General features: G+C 41.4%; 1 protein-coding gene across 3 annotated transcripts; it reads right to left on the bottom strand.

The window, feature by feature from the left end:
- Nucleotides 1–131: 131 nt before the first annotated feature.
- Nucleotides 132–17,127, bottom strand: LOC110064663 (alkaline phosphatase-like). Of its 3 annotated transcripts, none has more exons than XM_089283357.1 (9): nucleotides 16,923–17,127; nucleotides 10,855–10,994; nucleotides 8,562–8,891; nucleotides 7,551–7,796; nucleotides 5,957–6,190; nucleotides 5,351–5,491; nucleotides 4,319–4,426; nucleotides 3,037–3,327; nucleotides 132–2,044 (listed from the first exon to the last, which is right to left on the bottom strand). In XM_089283357.1, the coding sequence occupies exons 1-9, from the start codon at nucleotides 17,027–17,029 to the stop codon at nucleotides 1,884–1,886; spliced, it is 1,758 nt and encodes a 585-aa protein (XP_089139483.1). In that variant the 5' UTR covers nucleotides 17,030–17,127; the 3' UTR covers nucleotides 132–1,883. The 3 variants fall into 3 exon arrangements, with proteins under 3 accessions (XP_089139483.1, XP_089139484.1, XP_089139485.1); XM_089283358.1 differs by lacking the exon at nucleotides 16,923–17,127 and adding an exon at nucleotides 15,871–16,148; XM_089283359.1 differs by lacking the exon at nucleotides 16,923–17,127 and adding an exon at nucleotides 11,061–11,187.
- Nucleotides 17,128–17,481: the final 354 nt, after the last annotated feature.

The following is a 17,481-nucleotide window of genomic DNA, read 5'->3' on the forward strand; positions in this document are numbered from 1 at the left end:
AGTGAGGCTTTCACACAGTAATGATTATAACGTTTGACATGCACGTTGTGTGGAAAGGCTGCCGAAAATCATCTCTATTCTTGATTAGGGGGGCAGAATATTGAAAAGTTTATCAAAAGATTTGTAAACACTTTTGCATAAAGTCACATTCACAGGAATGCCATCTAATGATATTCAAAACTAAACTCTTGTAACAGCTTTGACAGTTAACCAATCCTCACTCTTAATAATGATGTTGGATAAATCGAAACGTCGATTAACTTTCGTTTTAATCATATTCTATGATTTAGTATCTTTACTCAGTCTTTGAAATGTTCCAATGTGGATGCATAGAAACAAATATATAAATGACTCTTAGCTTGCTTTTCATTGTACTGACTAGGTATCGAAGACGACGAAAAGAAAAACTAAAAAAACACATACTGGACTTGTTGCTCCAATCACTCGACAGCTTTACTTGGAGGCTATTTTGCGAGTGTGCGAGCCCGAGCCTCGAGCCGCGAACCGCTGGTCTCTTTTACGAGCCCCGAAAGATTCCCGCCAAAAAATCGAAAAAAAAAAAAAAACAAAAAACGGGCATAATGCCGTAATATGGTATTTATTACATGCGGGGTGCTTCCACTGACGCCAAACCGACTTGTCAGGGACCAGTGGGAATACCTGAGGAAAATGGAACGAAATTTTCCGATTAAACCCGGCCAGCTGAGAGGAATGGTTCTTACCATTTTTTATTCCTTTTCCGAATTCTCTACATAAGTGAAGAGAAGTAGGGCAACGAACCGGTTTGTCAAAGATGGAACGGCAAAATTCGGCCTGACCGGTCCGATCGAAATAAGTGGACCACCTCCAAAGGTGATTCCGAATATGCCGGTCGGAAGAAACCGAAGCGGTCCTTTCCATTTGACGTCCGGCCGAAATTTCCGGAATCTTTGGCATAATGTGAAGCACCCGCGGTCTTCATGTGTTGGTGCACTGTAGCATGGCAAGTGAGGTGATGGAGAGTTTTCCTTTTTGAAAAAATTGTTTCTACCAATTACGCAGATATTTTAGGACGGACATTTTTCCCATCTCGCTTTTGAATCACCCTGCAGATTTTGGTAGCTGCAAGCGAGGTAAACTTTTGCTAATCTTTAATTACTTTGTACCTTGTGATTTTGTTCAGCACAGTAAATTGTACTGACTTTCAGTGGGAGAAGTTTCGCGTTATAGCGAAATGAAGGGCCAATGAAGTACCTAAAAAATTTATATTCCAGCGATTGTCGGGATTCAAGCAAAACGTTAGACCAAACTGATGTGCAAATATGGTTACAACTTCTACTAATTATTGCCGGGCGGATGGGTTTTATACCCAAACTATTGAATTTCTCGAAATAAGCGGTCATCCTGTCGTTCGATTTTACCGGGGAACCATTAAAAAAAAAATAATAAGAGATTGATTTCCGGAGAGGCAAAACAACAGACAACTGGCAGGCAAAAAACAAATATATGAATCTTTCGTGGCGGTGCTTGATTAATGCTCATGCTATATCATCTTGAAAATTACCTAAATTTGGATATTTGTCGATTTTACATTTAAACAATATTTTGATACGAAAATTTACGAGGGAAACTCAAACTTTCTTTCGTACATGTAGCTGAAACTATAAACTTACTGCAAAATCCGTTCGATGAAATTACGAAAAACTACTTGCGCAGAATTTCACGCATGAAAGAAAATCGAAAAATTTTGTTTCTTCTATCAAGTGTAGCATTTACTGAGTAAAATGTTGACGTAAAATTAAAAACTCAGAAAAAAAAAGAAAAAAAAAAAAAAAGAAAAAAGAAAAGAAACGCAGTGGCGTGCAAAAATTAGGCTCGCGGCTTGCGACTCGCGGGCTCGCTTATTAGTCACAATCGTCGTCACACCCTTCCCTAGCCGGATGTTGTTCGCAGGTGCCCTGTTTGCTTTCACTCAAACACATGGCGTGATCCATCACGTGAAATATGTATTGCTGTTCCACCACACCGTGAAATAAATAGGCCCCAGGACCGTCCGCGTACACGCCTGCGAAGCAAAGAGTTCAACCTGTAAAACCACTTTCATTCCTCTTACTTCATATTTCTAAGCACGAATACTGGGTCAGACAAAAGCTCTGAAAAAGCGTGTTTGAGTCAGTTAAAAAGAACACACCGAACGCAAGCAGCAGCACACAGAGAAGATTGGAGCCGCTCTGTAGCAGTCTTATGTGACGCCTAGTCACGAAAGAGATAGGTGGACGCAAGGCAGACTAAGGTGAAAATTCCGATGCGTAAGGGAACATTTTTGTGTGCGTGTTGCTGAAATTTGCTTTGTTTCTTTTTTTTTTTCGCAGATATCGCTCCGTGATAATCGAGTGCGCCTGCGTCGTTCCTTCTTTCGGTTTTGGATTTTAATTTCATTTTTTATGATTGTATATGTTATAAAGCGCATTTGATCATATATATATATATGTTAATTTGCGCTATAAAAATATTAAATATTATTTTTTTCTTCTAAGAGTTTCTCGTGAAACAGGAAGCAGTAGTGCGAATAGCCCAATTTCCATACATTACTACGCCTTTCAATAACACGCGGACTCTAAAATTCAAAGCTCAACCGACAAATGCGTTTTTCGCTTCCGGTCAATCATATTTTCGGCAGCTCCTCCCAGCTTCCAACTACTGCCGAGCGCGCGGTAATCAAATCGCTGAGCACAGTTCAGACAACGAAACAGTGCTCGGCAGTAGTCGGAAGCTGAGAGGATCCACCGAACATTTGATTGGCGGTGGCGAAAAACGCATTTGTCGGTTGAGCTTTGAATTTTAGAGTCCGCATGTTATTGAAAGGCGCAGTAAAAATTGTAATTTGGCTCCGAGGCCTAGGAGAATAAATCAAAAGAAATTAATTATTAGCCTACTGTTCTCCTCGCTTAATTTCCGCAGTTCCTGAGATAGCGGGCTAACTTTTGCGAGCACCAAGAGCTGGTTATTGAGCCTGAACTTACCTCCCACATTTTTAAAAGTTAAATTCAAACATACCTACGTCATCTCCTCCGTGAGTCTCGGAGCTCAACCACACTGCAGACTGCTGTTTGTAACCCCTATCTCCCGTGTCCACCCCTGTAAGGTTTTGCCTAGTGCCATTTTCCCATTCTCCTCCGGGTCCATTGGCGTATCCCAGAACTGTGTAGGGCTTTCCGTCCTTCGCTAGTCTGGGTTCAGTATAACCATAACCAAGCGCCAAACCGAAGATGGGATTTCCGCGCACTGGGTAACCAGCCATGGTGAAAACGTGAGAATGGTCTGCGGTTACTATTAGAAGAGTTTCGTCTGTAGTGAAAAAAGAGAAGCAAATAAAGGATGGGCCTTAACAACGCCGTCGACTTGTACGGTCTCAACTCTATTCTCGTTGCTTGAGTAAAGTGACAGGTCTTTTTTACCAGCTGAATTCATCCCCCCAGTTCACGTCTTAGATGGTATGGATGAATCTGCTAGAATCTCAGTTATGAATTAAATTGCCTGCGATCAAGCGGTTGGGGGGGGGGAGGGAGGGAGGGGGGGATTACTGCCTGTGACAGCCTATACGGAGAGACTCCGCTTGAAACGGGCACCCTTTTACTGGCTTCAGGTGTATAAAAGGGTAGAGATTTCATAAGTTGAGTTATATGAAAGGGTAGGGGAATCTGCGCATTAAGTCCAACACGAGCATGATCGGAAGATAAAATAAGAGATCAATCAATCAATCAATCAATCAATCAATCAATCAATCAATCAATCAATCAATCCTTTATTTGTTAGAGCAGGTTTATAATTACAAGATTGAATGAACAATATTGAATCGGCCGCCAAAAGGCTGATGTGGACCTGCTCTGCAATGTTCTTAACAAGGTAGGTAAAAGGGGTGCCTTATTTCTATTAAAGGTACACGAAAGGGTTAACTTTTCTATCAAAAATTGGTATGCAAAAGAGTAAGGGGTTGACCCTTAGGGCGCAGACCCCGTATAAAAGTTTGTAGAATACCCCCGACTCTACGGTATCTCAGCTACTAATTAAAATTCCAGCCCGTTTCTCAGCTATAACTGATCTGTAAAGTTTACTGATTCAGTAAATTTTACAGATCTTAGATCTCAGCAATCAGTTAAAAAAAAATTACGCCTCTTGTCAGCAGAAATTAAAATTTGGACCAATCCTCAGCTGTCATTTAAAACCAGTCTAAACTATCGAGTGGAACGGGGAAAATCCATCCTCAAGCAAAACTGAAACCAATCCGCGAGCGAGTAGAGTTACATTATCAGGATAAAGTAAGTAAGGCTTCGATTACCTCGATCGGTCATTTCGATGGCTTTACCACAAGCCTTTGCCATAGCAACAGCGTCATTCAACGCACGCACGGCTTTTCCACCGTGGTGCCCGTGGTCAATGCGGCCTCCTGAAATGAAACAAGATCAAGAGACTGAGGAAAAGGATGTGAGAAGGAGAATGGATTAGATGACAGGGAATGTGCGTAAGAACTTTGTATGGTTTCAGGGGACATGTGTCCTTCCAAACCATAAAATCTCTCTTAAACAGCTGTTCAAAAGTGTATTACATCTTTGGGTTTGAACAAAAAACCACTGACATTTGTTTTAGTTACGCTCAGTTTGTCAAATTAATCGATTTTAAATATTCGAACCCAGACCTTGCTCGTTTAGAACATGGCTAATAGTGTGTTCAAAACAACCAAATCTTTATCAAGTTTTTCAGTCCACGTGGCTCAAATTGCAAAATTAGTTAATGTTACCGTATGCCGTAAGAGCACCTTAACAAGCGTCTCACGTCCAAGCGATGTAGCGCGTCCGGTTGAAACAAAGATACCTAAACCCCCATATCAAATTAAAGCTTACAAAGCTGGCTATCACACAATACCAGGGATTTTAAAATAACATGAATTGTCGAATTTTTCACGACCTTTACTTATGATGGGAGGCGCGGTGGCCTCATGGCTAGTGCGCTCGTCTCCGGATCGAGCGGTCCGGGTTCGAGCCCTGGCCGGGGACATTGTGTTGTGTTCTTGGGCAAGACACTTTACTCTCACAGTGTCACTCTCCACCCAGGTGTATAAATGGGTACCGGCGAACTAAATGCTGGGGGTAACCCTGCGATGGACTAGCATCCCATCCAGGGGGGAGTAGAAATACTCCTAGTCGCTTCATGCTACAGAAACCGGGATAAACTCCGGCCTGATGGGCCACTTGGCTCGCATGCAGACTTTTGCTTATGAACGTCCGAATACATCGCTTGGACGTGAGACACCTCTAAAGGTATACGGTAATCTTAATGTGTAGTCAAACTACTCAAGTCGATATTTAGTTACCTTCCACGAGGAGGAAATATCCCTTTGGATTCTTCTGTAATATATTGATGGCTTTTTCAGTCATTTCTGCTATGGAGGGCTCCCCTGCTGTATCTTCCGCGCGGTACACTTCATACTGCATATGGCTATACTCAAACAAACCTGATGCGTTATACGCAATGAAGGAAAAGAGATGGTGTAACTACTATCGAATTAGCGAAAACGACGACGCTACGGTGGTTAATTCCCGCTACCTACTTCAAGTTGATAATCAGCGAGAAAATCCAGTGATGTATCATACACTGCGTATTCTATCCGATTCAGGGGGTGGGGGAGGCAGGACGGGGGGGGGGGAGGAGAATTCCTAACCTCGGTCATTCAGTCTGTTTAGATTGTGAAAAAACACGCTGCTACAAAGCTGCGATGGTCTCCGTCACTAGCAAAACTAGGCCATATACGTAATCTCGGTTTGGACTGGAACTAACTTGCAATATATAATGGAGCCCCATGTGAGGGAATATAAAGAGACTTATTGTCATTTACGTTAGAAAAGAGTCTCCTTCATTGCAAGCTAGTTCCAGTCCAAAACCAAGAATACAAAAATGAGCTATTCGCTTAACCACCAACCTATCACGTGATCAACCTTCTCCTCGTCAATCTGGTCAAAACTGGTTTTATTCCACACGTACTCTGAGTTGGGATATTTGGCCACCCACTCTTGAAGTAGGTTCCTGCCGTCCAGTCTCTCGCCTTTTTTTGAATGCTCAGGGTCCATCTCGTAGTTGGGAATAAACTTTCGTCGACCCCCCGCGAAGACCACTTCAATGCCATCTCCATACGGGAACTCAACGAGTTGCAAAGCTATTACAAGACGAAAGGAAAAGGAATAAGCGCGACGTGCGATGTACATTGTATTTTCTGGAAAGCAGAGGGCTGCATTTTATACCGAGGAGTTATGTGCTGCAAAGGGCCTTAAACCCTGACCTATTTAAGGATGAAGCAAACGCAAATTAATACTCTATTTACGGCACAAACCCGAAAAATGACACCCTGTTCAAGGGAAAAACAAAAACTAAGAATGGCATGAACTATTTAGGGATCGGGAACCTCAAAAACTATACCCTATCTGGCGGCACCTAAATATATTGCCCATATATGGGAGTACCCCCTTCCCCCTCGGGCATATTACAGTGCACTCGAACTGTTAACGCTTCAAAGGCGCCGTAACTGAGATACCCATAACGTGCTTGGCCTTAAATTTCATTGTGTACAATCTGTCTTGAACATTCATTTGATCATTCATTTGATGATCATTCATTTTCAAATGATCATTCATTTGAAAAAGGTTTTCCTGTATATCATATTACAACACTCAATAATCATACCACATTTGTAGGTATACCTGCCTCAACCCCTAGGGGGACTCCCATATAAAAAGGACGGGGCTGTTCGTCGTACCTTTTCGGGGTTAAAAAAGCGATTTTGCCTTCACTACACAACCGAACACACTCAAAGGTCGAGGCATGGGCGCGTTGGTCAGCCAGGCCCAAGCTATGTTTTATTTGCGACAATAAGCTTACAACGAAGTGGATAAGAGATACATCAAGTAACGTCCTACATGCGCCAAAGCCGAACACGTAAACCCCAAAAACCTCTTGTTAGGAAAAATAGGGACCGTGTACCCCCGACCAAATGCAGTGGCACCACCTTTGGGGTTTTAAGGTTGACCCATAAACAACAGAATGAAAAAACAAATCATATGACGCTAATTACACAAGAAAAATAAACCTTATGGGAAAGTGCTAGTGGCAACGCTGACCGTAGAATGTCACAAGTTTCTCAACCATCTCTTTTTACAAACGTACTACCCATGAGCCTTTGCGCACTACTCTCCCACCCAGTTCTCCGTTCCGTGTCGGCAAAATATTAATTTATGTCAATACCGATTATCCCAAATTACATGTTTTGGTGCCTCGTAGGGTGTTCAGCCTCAAAAGGGTCCAAAGCAGGAACTTTCGCGGTACCTTTTAGGGTATTGACCCGAAAAAAGTCAGTGTCAGTTAATGTGTTGTTTTAGAATTGTTACCTCTCAGGGGTTGAAAACATTTCAAGCCACGCCCACAAAACATGATCTTGGTACCTCTTAGGGGGTTCTTTTCAAAATTTCCGACAAGTACCCCCGTCGTTTTTATATGGGAGTTCCCCGGGGAGCTCCACCTACCTATATCTGTACAGTTGGACGGGTCATCTTTAGCCTCTGACTTTAGATCTTTGTCACTTTCAAAATCTCTGTCGGCTGAGTGAGCGTACAGGCAAGCTGGTGTGGCATGCGTGGCACGTGCGGTCGAAATGAAACCAGTTGACATTCCAGCCTTCTCCGCTAACGCCAGAATTGATATCACTTTGTTGTGTTCGTTCATAGTTTTACAGTAGCCTCGTTCTACAGTTTCATCCACGCCAATCAAACCTACGTATGAAAAACGCAGAATGAAATGAAATGAAATGAAATGAAATGAAAATGATACATAGTAGTTACAACAGACACAGGAACAGCCCAGTTCTAATTTCATTGGCGTTGCCTTTCAAAACGAGACTCAAATGGTGGAGAATCTCGTTTTGCCAACACTTTCTAAGGACTCGTCTACAGTACGACGGAGAAATTTAAAAACGGCTTTTTCACTCCTGTATCATATCACTTTTGCATCAAATGCAAAACGAAAAACGCAAAAATCACCGGACATTTTGGAGTTGTGCTTGAGGAAATCTCTGGCAGGGAAATCACGTTATTGCCGTGGTGTCATCGTTTTCGTAAAGCTTCGTTTTCAAAATGTTTTTCGTCCACACTAAAACGCAAAGTCGACGTTTTCAAATTCCTCTGGTTTGAAGGACGTTTTCGAAAAGTCCCATTTTCGTGACGGATTAGTGTGGATGGTAGGCCTAACCGCAGCAATTAAGCCCCATTTTCAAATTCCTCCGGCAAAGTCTGGACCTAATACCAACCGCAGAGTTTGATTATGTTTTACACATTTTTTTTTTCCTTTTTTGCTTTTGGCGGCGCTGTTGTTCCAAACTTGTGTGTACATTTTTCACGAAAGTCTGAAAAAAACACAGGACGAGCCATGAAATTAACGAAATCTCCGCGAGAAAATACGCCACAAAAAAGGAACAAACGAAACAACGCCAACAAACTGTCTCGAGCTGGACTGGACACTTGGGAGGGACCCAGTCTTACCACTATCACTCTTAACCCCGCAGAGAAAGGCCGTTGCTGTCCCAGCGGAGTCTGGGACCTGTTGGTTGACGTTGTACGTCTTAGCGAGCGCGGTCCACGGAAAATGTTCCCAGCTGAGGACATGTTCTTCTCCAGATTGGTTCATCTGCTGCCCTTCCAGGATACGAGCCGCAGTGACAGTAGTAATGCCCATTCCATCTCCGAGGAATAAAATCGTGTTCTTTGCCGTGTGAGTGATTGGCTTCCTTGCCAGGTTGTCTTCGACGAGCTGAAGGCCATCTTTGAACCACTGGTTTTTTTCTTGATTTTCAGGTATCACAATGGAAGGACCTGCAGGTTTGAAATAAAACTACATCAGGCGCGATTAACTTCTTTGCACACCACACACTTTCTCGTAATATTCTTTGTTTGTTTGTTTGTTTGTTTGTTTGCTGGAGTCTAAAATCAAAAGACGAAATAGGGAATTATCACCGATAAACATTAATTAACATATACAGTGAGGGCATAAACACTTTCGAGGGTCTCAATGGGGTTAACCAAACATTTAGCCGTTAGGCTTGAAAATTGGAACATCTTATGAAGCTCACGATGGACGACGTTCTATGGTCCCCTCGGGAGGAGAGAGCCTTCAAAAGTGAGCAAAGTAGTTTTCCGTTCTTGCAGTCATTAACTTGATAGATCCGTCTCCTGTCACGCTTCCTATAGGTGGAGAAAATGAGACCATAGATATAAATTTATAAAAATAACCTCCCTGTTTTTCCTTTGCCGTCGTTATGTTTCGGGTAATCGAGACATAATGCCAAAGGGCACGCTAGTCACGCGAACATTACGCAATATTTATAAACTTTACACACGCTAACATAAACAAAAGGAAACCAAGAATGGAAAAGATAAACGTTGACACGGTTTTTGTTTATTTGTTATTTCTAGGTACCTATTCTTTTCAGAGTACCTATTTGTTATCGTTTATTAGTATTGGTAATCGTATGAATGCGACTCTGTCCAATTAAAGATTTACACTACGGGTGATATTTGTAAATTCTCTCAAAGTTGCACGAACCTTCAGGCGAATGCAATTTGAAATAGTTTTCAAATGTCACGAGTAGTGTATATCCTTAATTGCTCGAGCCTTCATACGATCACTCATTTAATATATGACTGGGAAAATCACGAAAGTGCGCAAGTTAATTTGCACTAGAGTGCAAATTAAAAATTAACGATGAATTGGCCTGCGCCTAGCCAATGGCAATTAATGAAGTAATTTTCTCAGTGATATAATAATAAATGTAACTTATATTACTATTATCATCATCATCATCATCACCATCGTCGTCGTCGTCGTCGTCGTCGTCATCATCATCGTCAACATTATTATTGACATGGGCTCGTTTTTCATTCGTTTTCGGTCGAACAGTCGTAGCCTCGGCGCTCGGTTAGTTGGGAAGCAGCACAGCACCAGAAAAAAATCGAAGGTGGAAATTGAGCGACTGTAGCAAAAAAAAAACGCCCTCTGTCACCTCCCACGCCGCGGCGACGTTTCTCGAACGGCTCTCCTACTAAACGAACGCCTAGGAAAGGCTGAAGGCAAGCACACTCTAAGAGACAAGTTGCGGGGAAGCCAGGCAGGGACCTACGGACATACGTTGCTGGGACAGTAGATACGACAGGGACAGTACATACGACGCACAAAATTCAAATCAGCTTTACTTCCTGCAGGTTTTTTTTTTTGGAAGGGGGGGGGGGGGGGAAACAAAAGTTTGTCCCAGCATCTTCGCATCTTCGCTCGTCTGCTCGCATGTGTCTGCACGTGTGTACATTGCGTGACTAATCCAAAGAGCCTAGACAACAAAGGTTAACTGCAGGTGGTATCCAACGAAAACTCCTCCTCCGCGTCTTTCATGACTTTTATCGTCGACGAAAATAACTTAAATTTTAATTTCAAGCGTATTGGACGACATGCGTGAAAAATGATGATTTGCAAGCCAAACGTTGCATGCTATCAATGAACTGTAGTTCGGAGCAGGATAAATTGTTACATAACAACAACGCCGGTGAATTCACGTCACAGAAACGAAAAGATCGATCGATGTCATCGATTGATAACTTAAGAACACAAGGAATTCTCTCGCCTCAAGGTTTTTGAATAAATGAGAAAATGAGACTAGTTTTCTTGCACCCTTAAGTATTGTCTATGTGTTAAATTCATCCAAGGAAATAGTGGCCAATAGTTTGGCCCGCGCGGCTCATAAACAGAAAGTGCAAACCCTGTACCTTTTAGAATCAACAGACTTACCGTCTCTTTTTGATCTTTTGGATGATTGCTTGGAACCCTTCGTGAGAGTTATTGCCAAGATGATTCCTACAGCGAAAATCGCTGATATTGTAATCAAAAGAATGCCGTTTCTTTTGGTGGAGCTGACCATGGTGCGATACCTGAAGATTAAACAGATAGATTGAAAACCGATCGAGTTACAACAATATGCGTTCCATTGTACTTACAGGATATGACAGGGTACAATCTATCCTTGACCCGCGTACTGGTTACCGGCAACCGATTTCAGAATTTCGATTGCAGGTTACCGTTGACCGCACAGTTGGCTCCCTTGAAAGAGAACCAATAAATGCAAAATCGCTTTTGCGTTATCGTTAGCTATTCCAATACTTGTAATGGATAGTGCAATTAAGCCTACTGCGTACTGACTGGTGTAGTTTTGTTTCATAGGATTGTCTTTGAATAAAGATATAACTTTTTGAAAATGGCACCTGCAATGTCAAAGGTTGCGCCTGCCATATTTTTAGCGCTGTAGACTTTTTGTCAACTGTTCCGATCGACGATCCCCTAGACGGGGGGTCCTAGACGATTGCGATGAACAAAGGACCTTACTTGTAAATGATCCCGTTAGTTTGTAATGGTCGCAGGGAATTCAAAGTTATTTTTATAAGTCGCAAAGTTGGCTCCCAGGTAGGTCAAGTAAGTGAACCGAAAGTCGTTATTGTTGTTGCGCTAGTGGATAGTCACCTATTCGACTAATGAACCTTTTTCCTGATGTCACGCCTTTGCGCCTTTTTTCGTGGCTCAAACAAACTAAGCCTCACCGCTCGATATATCAGCCGAATTTAGTAAATTTGTAAATTTTTATAAGGATCCGTTACAAAGTCATGAAAATATAGTACGCCAAACTCACTAATTTTTACAAAGAAACCTCCTCTCAAAAGCCTGGTGGATTAGCTGATCCTGCTGACTGTGATGACATTTGGTGGTCAGTACTGAACTCTCGAAATAATCCTGAACAATTTCGTGATTTCTTGGGTTAAAAACGAACGAAAAATATCAAAAACAACGACCAAGGAAATTTAGGTTTCGTGCCATGATTGCCAAGATTGGGGGACTTTAAATTTTAGTTCGAGTATGAGATCGAGTACAAGAAAAGCTTTTTAATTCTAGTTTACATGCTCCACGTCACGGCACATACCTCTGTCATTCCATCAGCTATCCTCTCTAGTCTGTACCTAAAACCAACATGACTAGCGACGTTTTGCACTGGCGTCCAGTTTTCTCGCGATTCTATCCGCGCGTTCAACGATGGAATAAAAATACGAGAAAATAGAGCGAGGACTGTGGACAGTCTATTGGAAACGTCACTGGTTTGAAAATCTAAACTGGTGCTCGACCGCACTCAATCTATAGTCTAATCTAAAGATCCGTAATATAGTGAAAACCCAGGTGTAAGAACCTACATTTTTTGTAGTCTGGCAAAATAGATTCCTGTATTTTGAGGTAGTTATTGGCAATTTAGGCTAAGTAGGTTCTGATTAGGTTAATTTCTTAACTTCTATGAACGAGATATCGTTGTAATTAGCAGAAAAATAAATAAATTAGGTTTGGTCCTTACGTGTAAAATAGTTATTCACAACTGTATTATGATAAGCAAGAGTTCATAATTTAACTGTAACCCACTTATAACAACCTGCTTGATCCTGCTTGGCTAAATTGAAATAGGTCCTTATATTTTTGGGTTTTAAAATGGCAAATTTCTGCCAACAGATTCGTAAACCACTAGGTTCTTACACGCGGGTATTTACTGTAATTGTAATGGAGCGAAAGCAGCTTTAAACGATGTATTTAAATACGTTTGTGGCGATTGTAATTTTGCTGTTTTATGAAAGGGAATCTTTCGTAGTTGATGGTTCAATATGCAGAGGCCATGTAATGGATCTGCTCGAAGTATCCGTTCCACAACCGAGACCTTTTTGGTTGAGACAATGAGGGAAACTCCAGCATTCCCTCTAATCGGGAAACTGAGTATTTCCGGGGAATTATAACTGCTGGCTGGTTGAAGTGAGATATGGTCCTGGAACCACACCGCCAATTGAGTATAAATAAAGCGGGTGAATTCGGTGATTCAGGAATTTTGACAAGAAAATTTTCTGGGAAGTAGCAGTTCAGACATTTCTGCTAAGAAAATGAAACGGCAATGCTGATATGAATTAACCAGAAACCGGGAAAACTTCGTTCTTGTCATAATGGTCCCGGATAAATTCTAATAAGTTGCGTGTTTAATCGAGGATGATTTTAAAAGCCATTACAATGTAATCTACAAGCTTGTCAGACTAATTTTTTTAATATAAATTTATGCTTTATAAATCCTGCACATCCACACGTTCCTGGAAACATGAAGCTCGATTCTACCAGGAAAAAGAAGAATAGAGAAAAAGAAAAAAATGAAAAGAAAAGAAAACAAGAATAATGCGTTAGCACTTGGAAAGCTGGGCACGTGACTAGACATTAAGAGTTCCTGCCTGTAAAAATCAGACAAATTCCAGGAGCCATTCTTAATTTCGCGGCAAGGGTCGAAAATTCGATTTCGCTCATATTCTTATGGTAGATAGGCTAGGGCATGACAAAAACTACTGGATAGTTTTTTTTGGCAAAATATCCTTTTATTGCAAAGAAATATGCAGATTACCAAACTCCGTTAAAATCGTCATTTGACGCACCATTTTATTACAAAAGTTTGAGAGCCTCGCATGCAAAACCACGTCATTCTTCCGTCTTTAAAACACTCAAATATTTTTGTGCAATGTTTAAATGCGTACTGGGGTGATTTTAGGGAATGTTGCGTTGTCTTTTTGGGTGCAAAATAATTAAATTTCGAAGACATGTATTTCATTCACGTAAAAGTACTTCGTGGATATAATTAATTTTCACCATGTGCGAAACCTTCAAATGGATCAAGCTTCTGGTGGTTGAATCGCAGAAGGATGGTCTACAGATTCCTGTAAAGATTTCTTTGGGCAAATGATTGTGAGCGACGCGAGAGCTTTTCAAAGTACGTCAAAAATGCAAATACTTGACCATCCGTCGTCAAATTTCAATTTACGGGTTAGATGTATATTTCAGCATGTACCTATAATAAGTTGAAATAGACACAGAGCTGATAATTTCGAAATGTTCTAACCTTATTTGTTGTAAAAGGCAGGTCCAAAGCCGATTTGAAGCAAGAACTAGCTGAAATAAAAATAGGAAATCACAACGTGTCTAATTCGTGAGAAAAACAGACTAAATTTAATTAGTAATTACGTGAGTAAATAGCCCTGGCCATGCCATTTTATTTGGCGTATTTTGTTTGCTTACTGGCGAGGCATTGGTATGCAACAGAAAATAGTGGACTGTTGTCAATACAGTCCAAAATTATCGTTAGTAAAATATTGTAAATAAAACACCTATTGGCCGGTTACCTCCGCGGCCACCATTTGGTCATTCCGAAAAGGGTTTCATTATTGTCTTTACCCCTGTTAAGCGGCCACCCAAAATTCAAGAACTTTGTTTTGGAAAGGGCGATGGCAGATAAGAGTCTGAAACTGAAGGTGCATGACGAGTGATAATTCAAACACACGTCTATCATGATTGTCTTGAATTGACTCCATGTTCACCAAGAAATTTATAGCCCGACAGTGAAAAATTAAATATTCAAGGTACGCCAACCTCTATTTAAGCGGCCAGCTCCATTAAGCGGTCACCATCCATTTCCCCGAGGGCAGCCCATTGTATTACATGTAAACCAAAAATAATTGCATTGCGCGAAAAGACCTAGGTATGAGTTTAGCGTTACTGTATTACGCAGGGCATATAGGTAGCGGTGGTCCAGTAAAAGATAACAACAGGGGCAATGGTAAACTATTCATTCTTTTCATTTCTTAATTCAATCTCTGCCTACTCAACACGATTGTGTGCTCCCAGTGATTCTAAGCCTTACGGAGTCTTTCGTATTAGGATAGAAATTGTCCTACCCCTACCCCTAAAATGGGATGACAGCATTGCGTGACGAACAAGGAACCGCTGCAGGCAAGGATTCAAGCCATCAAACCATGATCTTTAAACGTAATATTTTGGTGTAGTGCAAAGCAAGCAACTATCTACAAATGACTTAGCCGTTTTTGACTTAGATGCAGTGGTGATCATATGTGTCGAAAGAGGGTCACAGATTCATGGTATTCGACCGTTAAATAAGTTGACAGTTGGCGATGTACATCGGACGTTATGTAAACAAAAGCAAACTTCTGCTTTATGTGCGACGAATGGTGAGAGAAACACGTCAAATCGGCCTTGGACCTGCCTTTTACAACAAATGAGGTTAGAACATTTCGAAATTATCAGCTCTGTGTCTATTTCAACTTAACATAGGTCAAGTCATGTGGCGTATGCTAAAATATAAGTCTAACCCGTAAATTGAAATTTGACGACGGATGGTCAAATATTTGCATTTTTGACGTCCTTTGAAAAGCTCTCGCGTCGCTCACAACCATTTGCCCAAAGAAATTTTTACAGGAATCTGTAGACCATCCTTCTGCGATTCAACCACCAGAAGCTTGATCCATTTGAAGGTTTCGCACATGGTGAAAATTAATTATATCCACGAAGTACTTTTACGTGAATGAAATACATGTCTTCGAAATTTAATTATTTTGCACCCAAAAAGACAACGCAACATTTCCTAAAATCAGCCCAGTACACATGTAAACATTGCACAAAAATATTTGAGTGTTTTAAAGACGGAAGAATGACGTGGTTTTGCATGCGAGGCTCTCAAACTTTTGTAATAAAATGGTGCGTCAAATGACGATTTTAACGGAGTTTGGTAATTTGCATATTTCTTTGCAATAAAAGGACATTTTGCCAAAAAAACTATCCAGTAGTTTTTGTCATGCCCTAGCCTATCTACCATCAAAATTGAGCGAAATCGAATTTTCGACCCTTGCCGAGTTATTTTCCATTTTTATGGACAGGGACTCTTAATAACTTTCTTACTTGAAGAGGTCCTTTCTGATGCAAGGTAGTCAGCAATTGCTGGGTGCTACAATCTACTGTTGCGTGGAGAGACTGCGGAAACACTTATGAAAGACACAAATCTTGTCTTCTTTCAATCCTTGACTCCTCACCGAAGGGAAAAGTTAACAGGTGAGCGACTCGTCCTGTAGTCCTTGAGAAAGTGCCCCTCGCTATTGATTTCCTCAAAGAAAAACTAAGGGCGCTGTGCGTTTGAGCGACAGAAAGTAGGTACAAACGAAACTAGTTTAAAATAAGCTGCTATATACGAGAGCAGTGAGGGTCGTTACTTTCGCAACTTAACGAAAGTCAAGATGACTTTCCAACTTCCAAGCCCATTATCTCTCTAGCTGATCGCAAGATTGAATACGCCTGGGGACGAGGTCGTCATACTCCTACCCAAGCCTCTTTTATAACCCTGTATATCACGGACACGATATCAGCTTTCGGTCAGTACTGTGTAAATCAAGTTAAAACAAGTTATATAATTTCAAGAAATGTGACGTACATGTAAATATCAAGAGAAATAACCCAAGTCACCATCGTTGATATATATTTTCAATCATGTTTTATAACAGCCGAGTGACTATTTCTGTCAGATTTGAAGTGCCTACGCCAAATTATACCATTCTTTGCGTGCTGCTGTCTTGATCCTGTAGGAAGCTTACTGCGCCTTTCAATAACATGCGAACTCTAAAATTCAAAGCTCAACCGACAAATGCGTTTTTCGCTACCGTCAATCAAATGTTCGGCAGCTCCTCCCGGCTTCCGACTACTGCCGAGCGCGCTGTAACCAAATCGTTGAGCACAGTTCAGACTACGAAACAGTGCTCGGCAGTAGTCGGAAGCTGGGAGGAGCCGCCGAACATTTGATTGACGGTAGCGAAAAACGCATTTGTAGGTTGAACTTTGAATTTTAGAGTCCGCATGTTATTGAAAGGCGCAGTAAGCCTGGATTGGACAGCAGAGCAACGTGGTTGTAACGATGTATCAGTAACAAAGTTGTAAGAGAAAATTACTACACTTTAAATTACCTGTTACCAGAGCTCTTTGAGGCGAATCGACGGAAGGAACAGCAAATGAACGAAGAACCAACAGAAGCCAGTTCCCACTTGCCCTCATCGAATATACCCATTGACATTCACTGATAATCAATTGTTGATTATTCAGGTCTATTTAGCCACAGGCGCTCTACATTCAGAGTGAGAGTGACGATATGGGATCCTGTCCTAGAATTGTTCAACAGGTACATAACAGGTGCTGTAATGGATCCGACTATAGAAACCATGGCAACGACAGTGGTGGCCTCATCGTTAATTCGCTAGATTCCAAATCGAGCGGTCTGGGTTCAAACCCTGACTGTGGTCGTTGCGTTGTGTAAAGTCGACTCTTTCTACCCATGTGAATGAATAAATGGGTACCAACGAATTTTATGTTAAGAGCGGGAGAGCGGTGGGAATGGAGTCTAAAGAACTAGTATTTCATTCAGAAGGTACTTGAAATAGTAGGTTCTAGCGCAGCTTCATTCTATGAAATCTAAAAATAAGCGTGGCCTGAGAGCCACTAGACTCGAACCACAGACCTTACCTTAAT

This window comes from Orbicella faveolata, unplaced genomic scaffold, assembly GCF_042242905.1.
Source record: "Orbicella faveolata isolate gen_17 unplaced genomic scaffold, um_ofav_v1 contig_12, whole genome shotgun sequence".
Taxonomy (NCBI): domain Eukaryota; kingdom Metazoa; phylum Cnidaria; class Anthozoa; order Scleractinia; family Merulinidae; genus Orbicella; species Orbicella faveolata.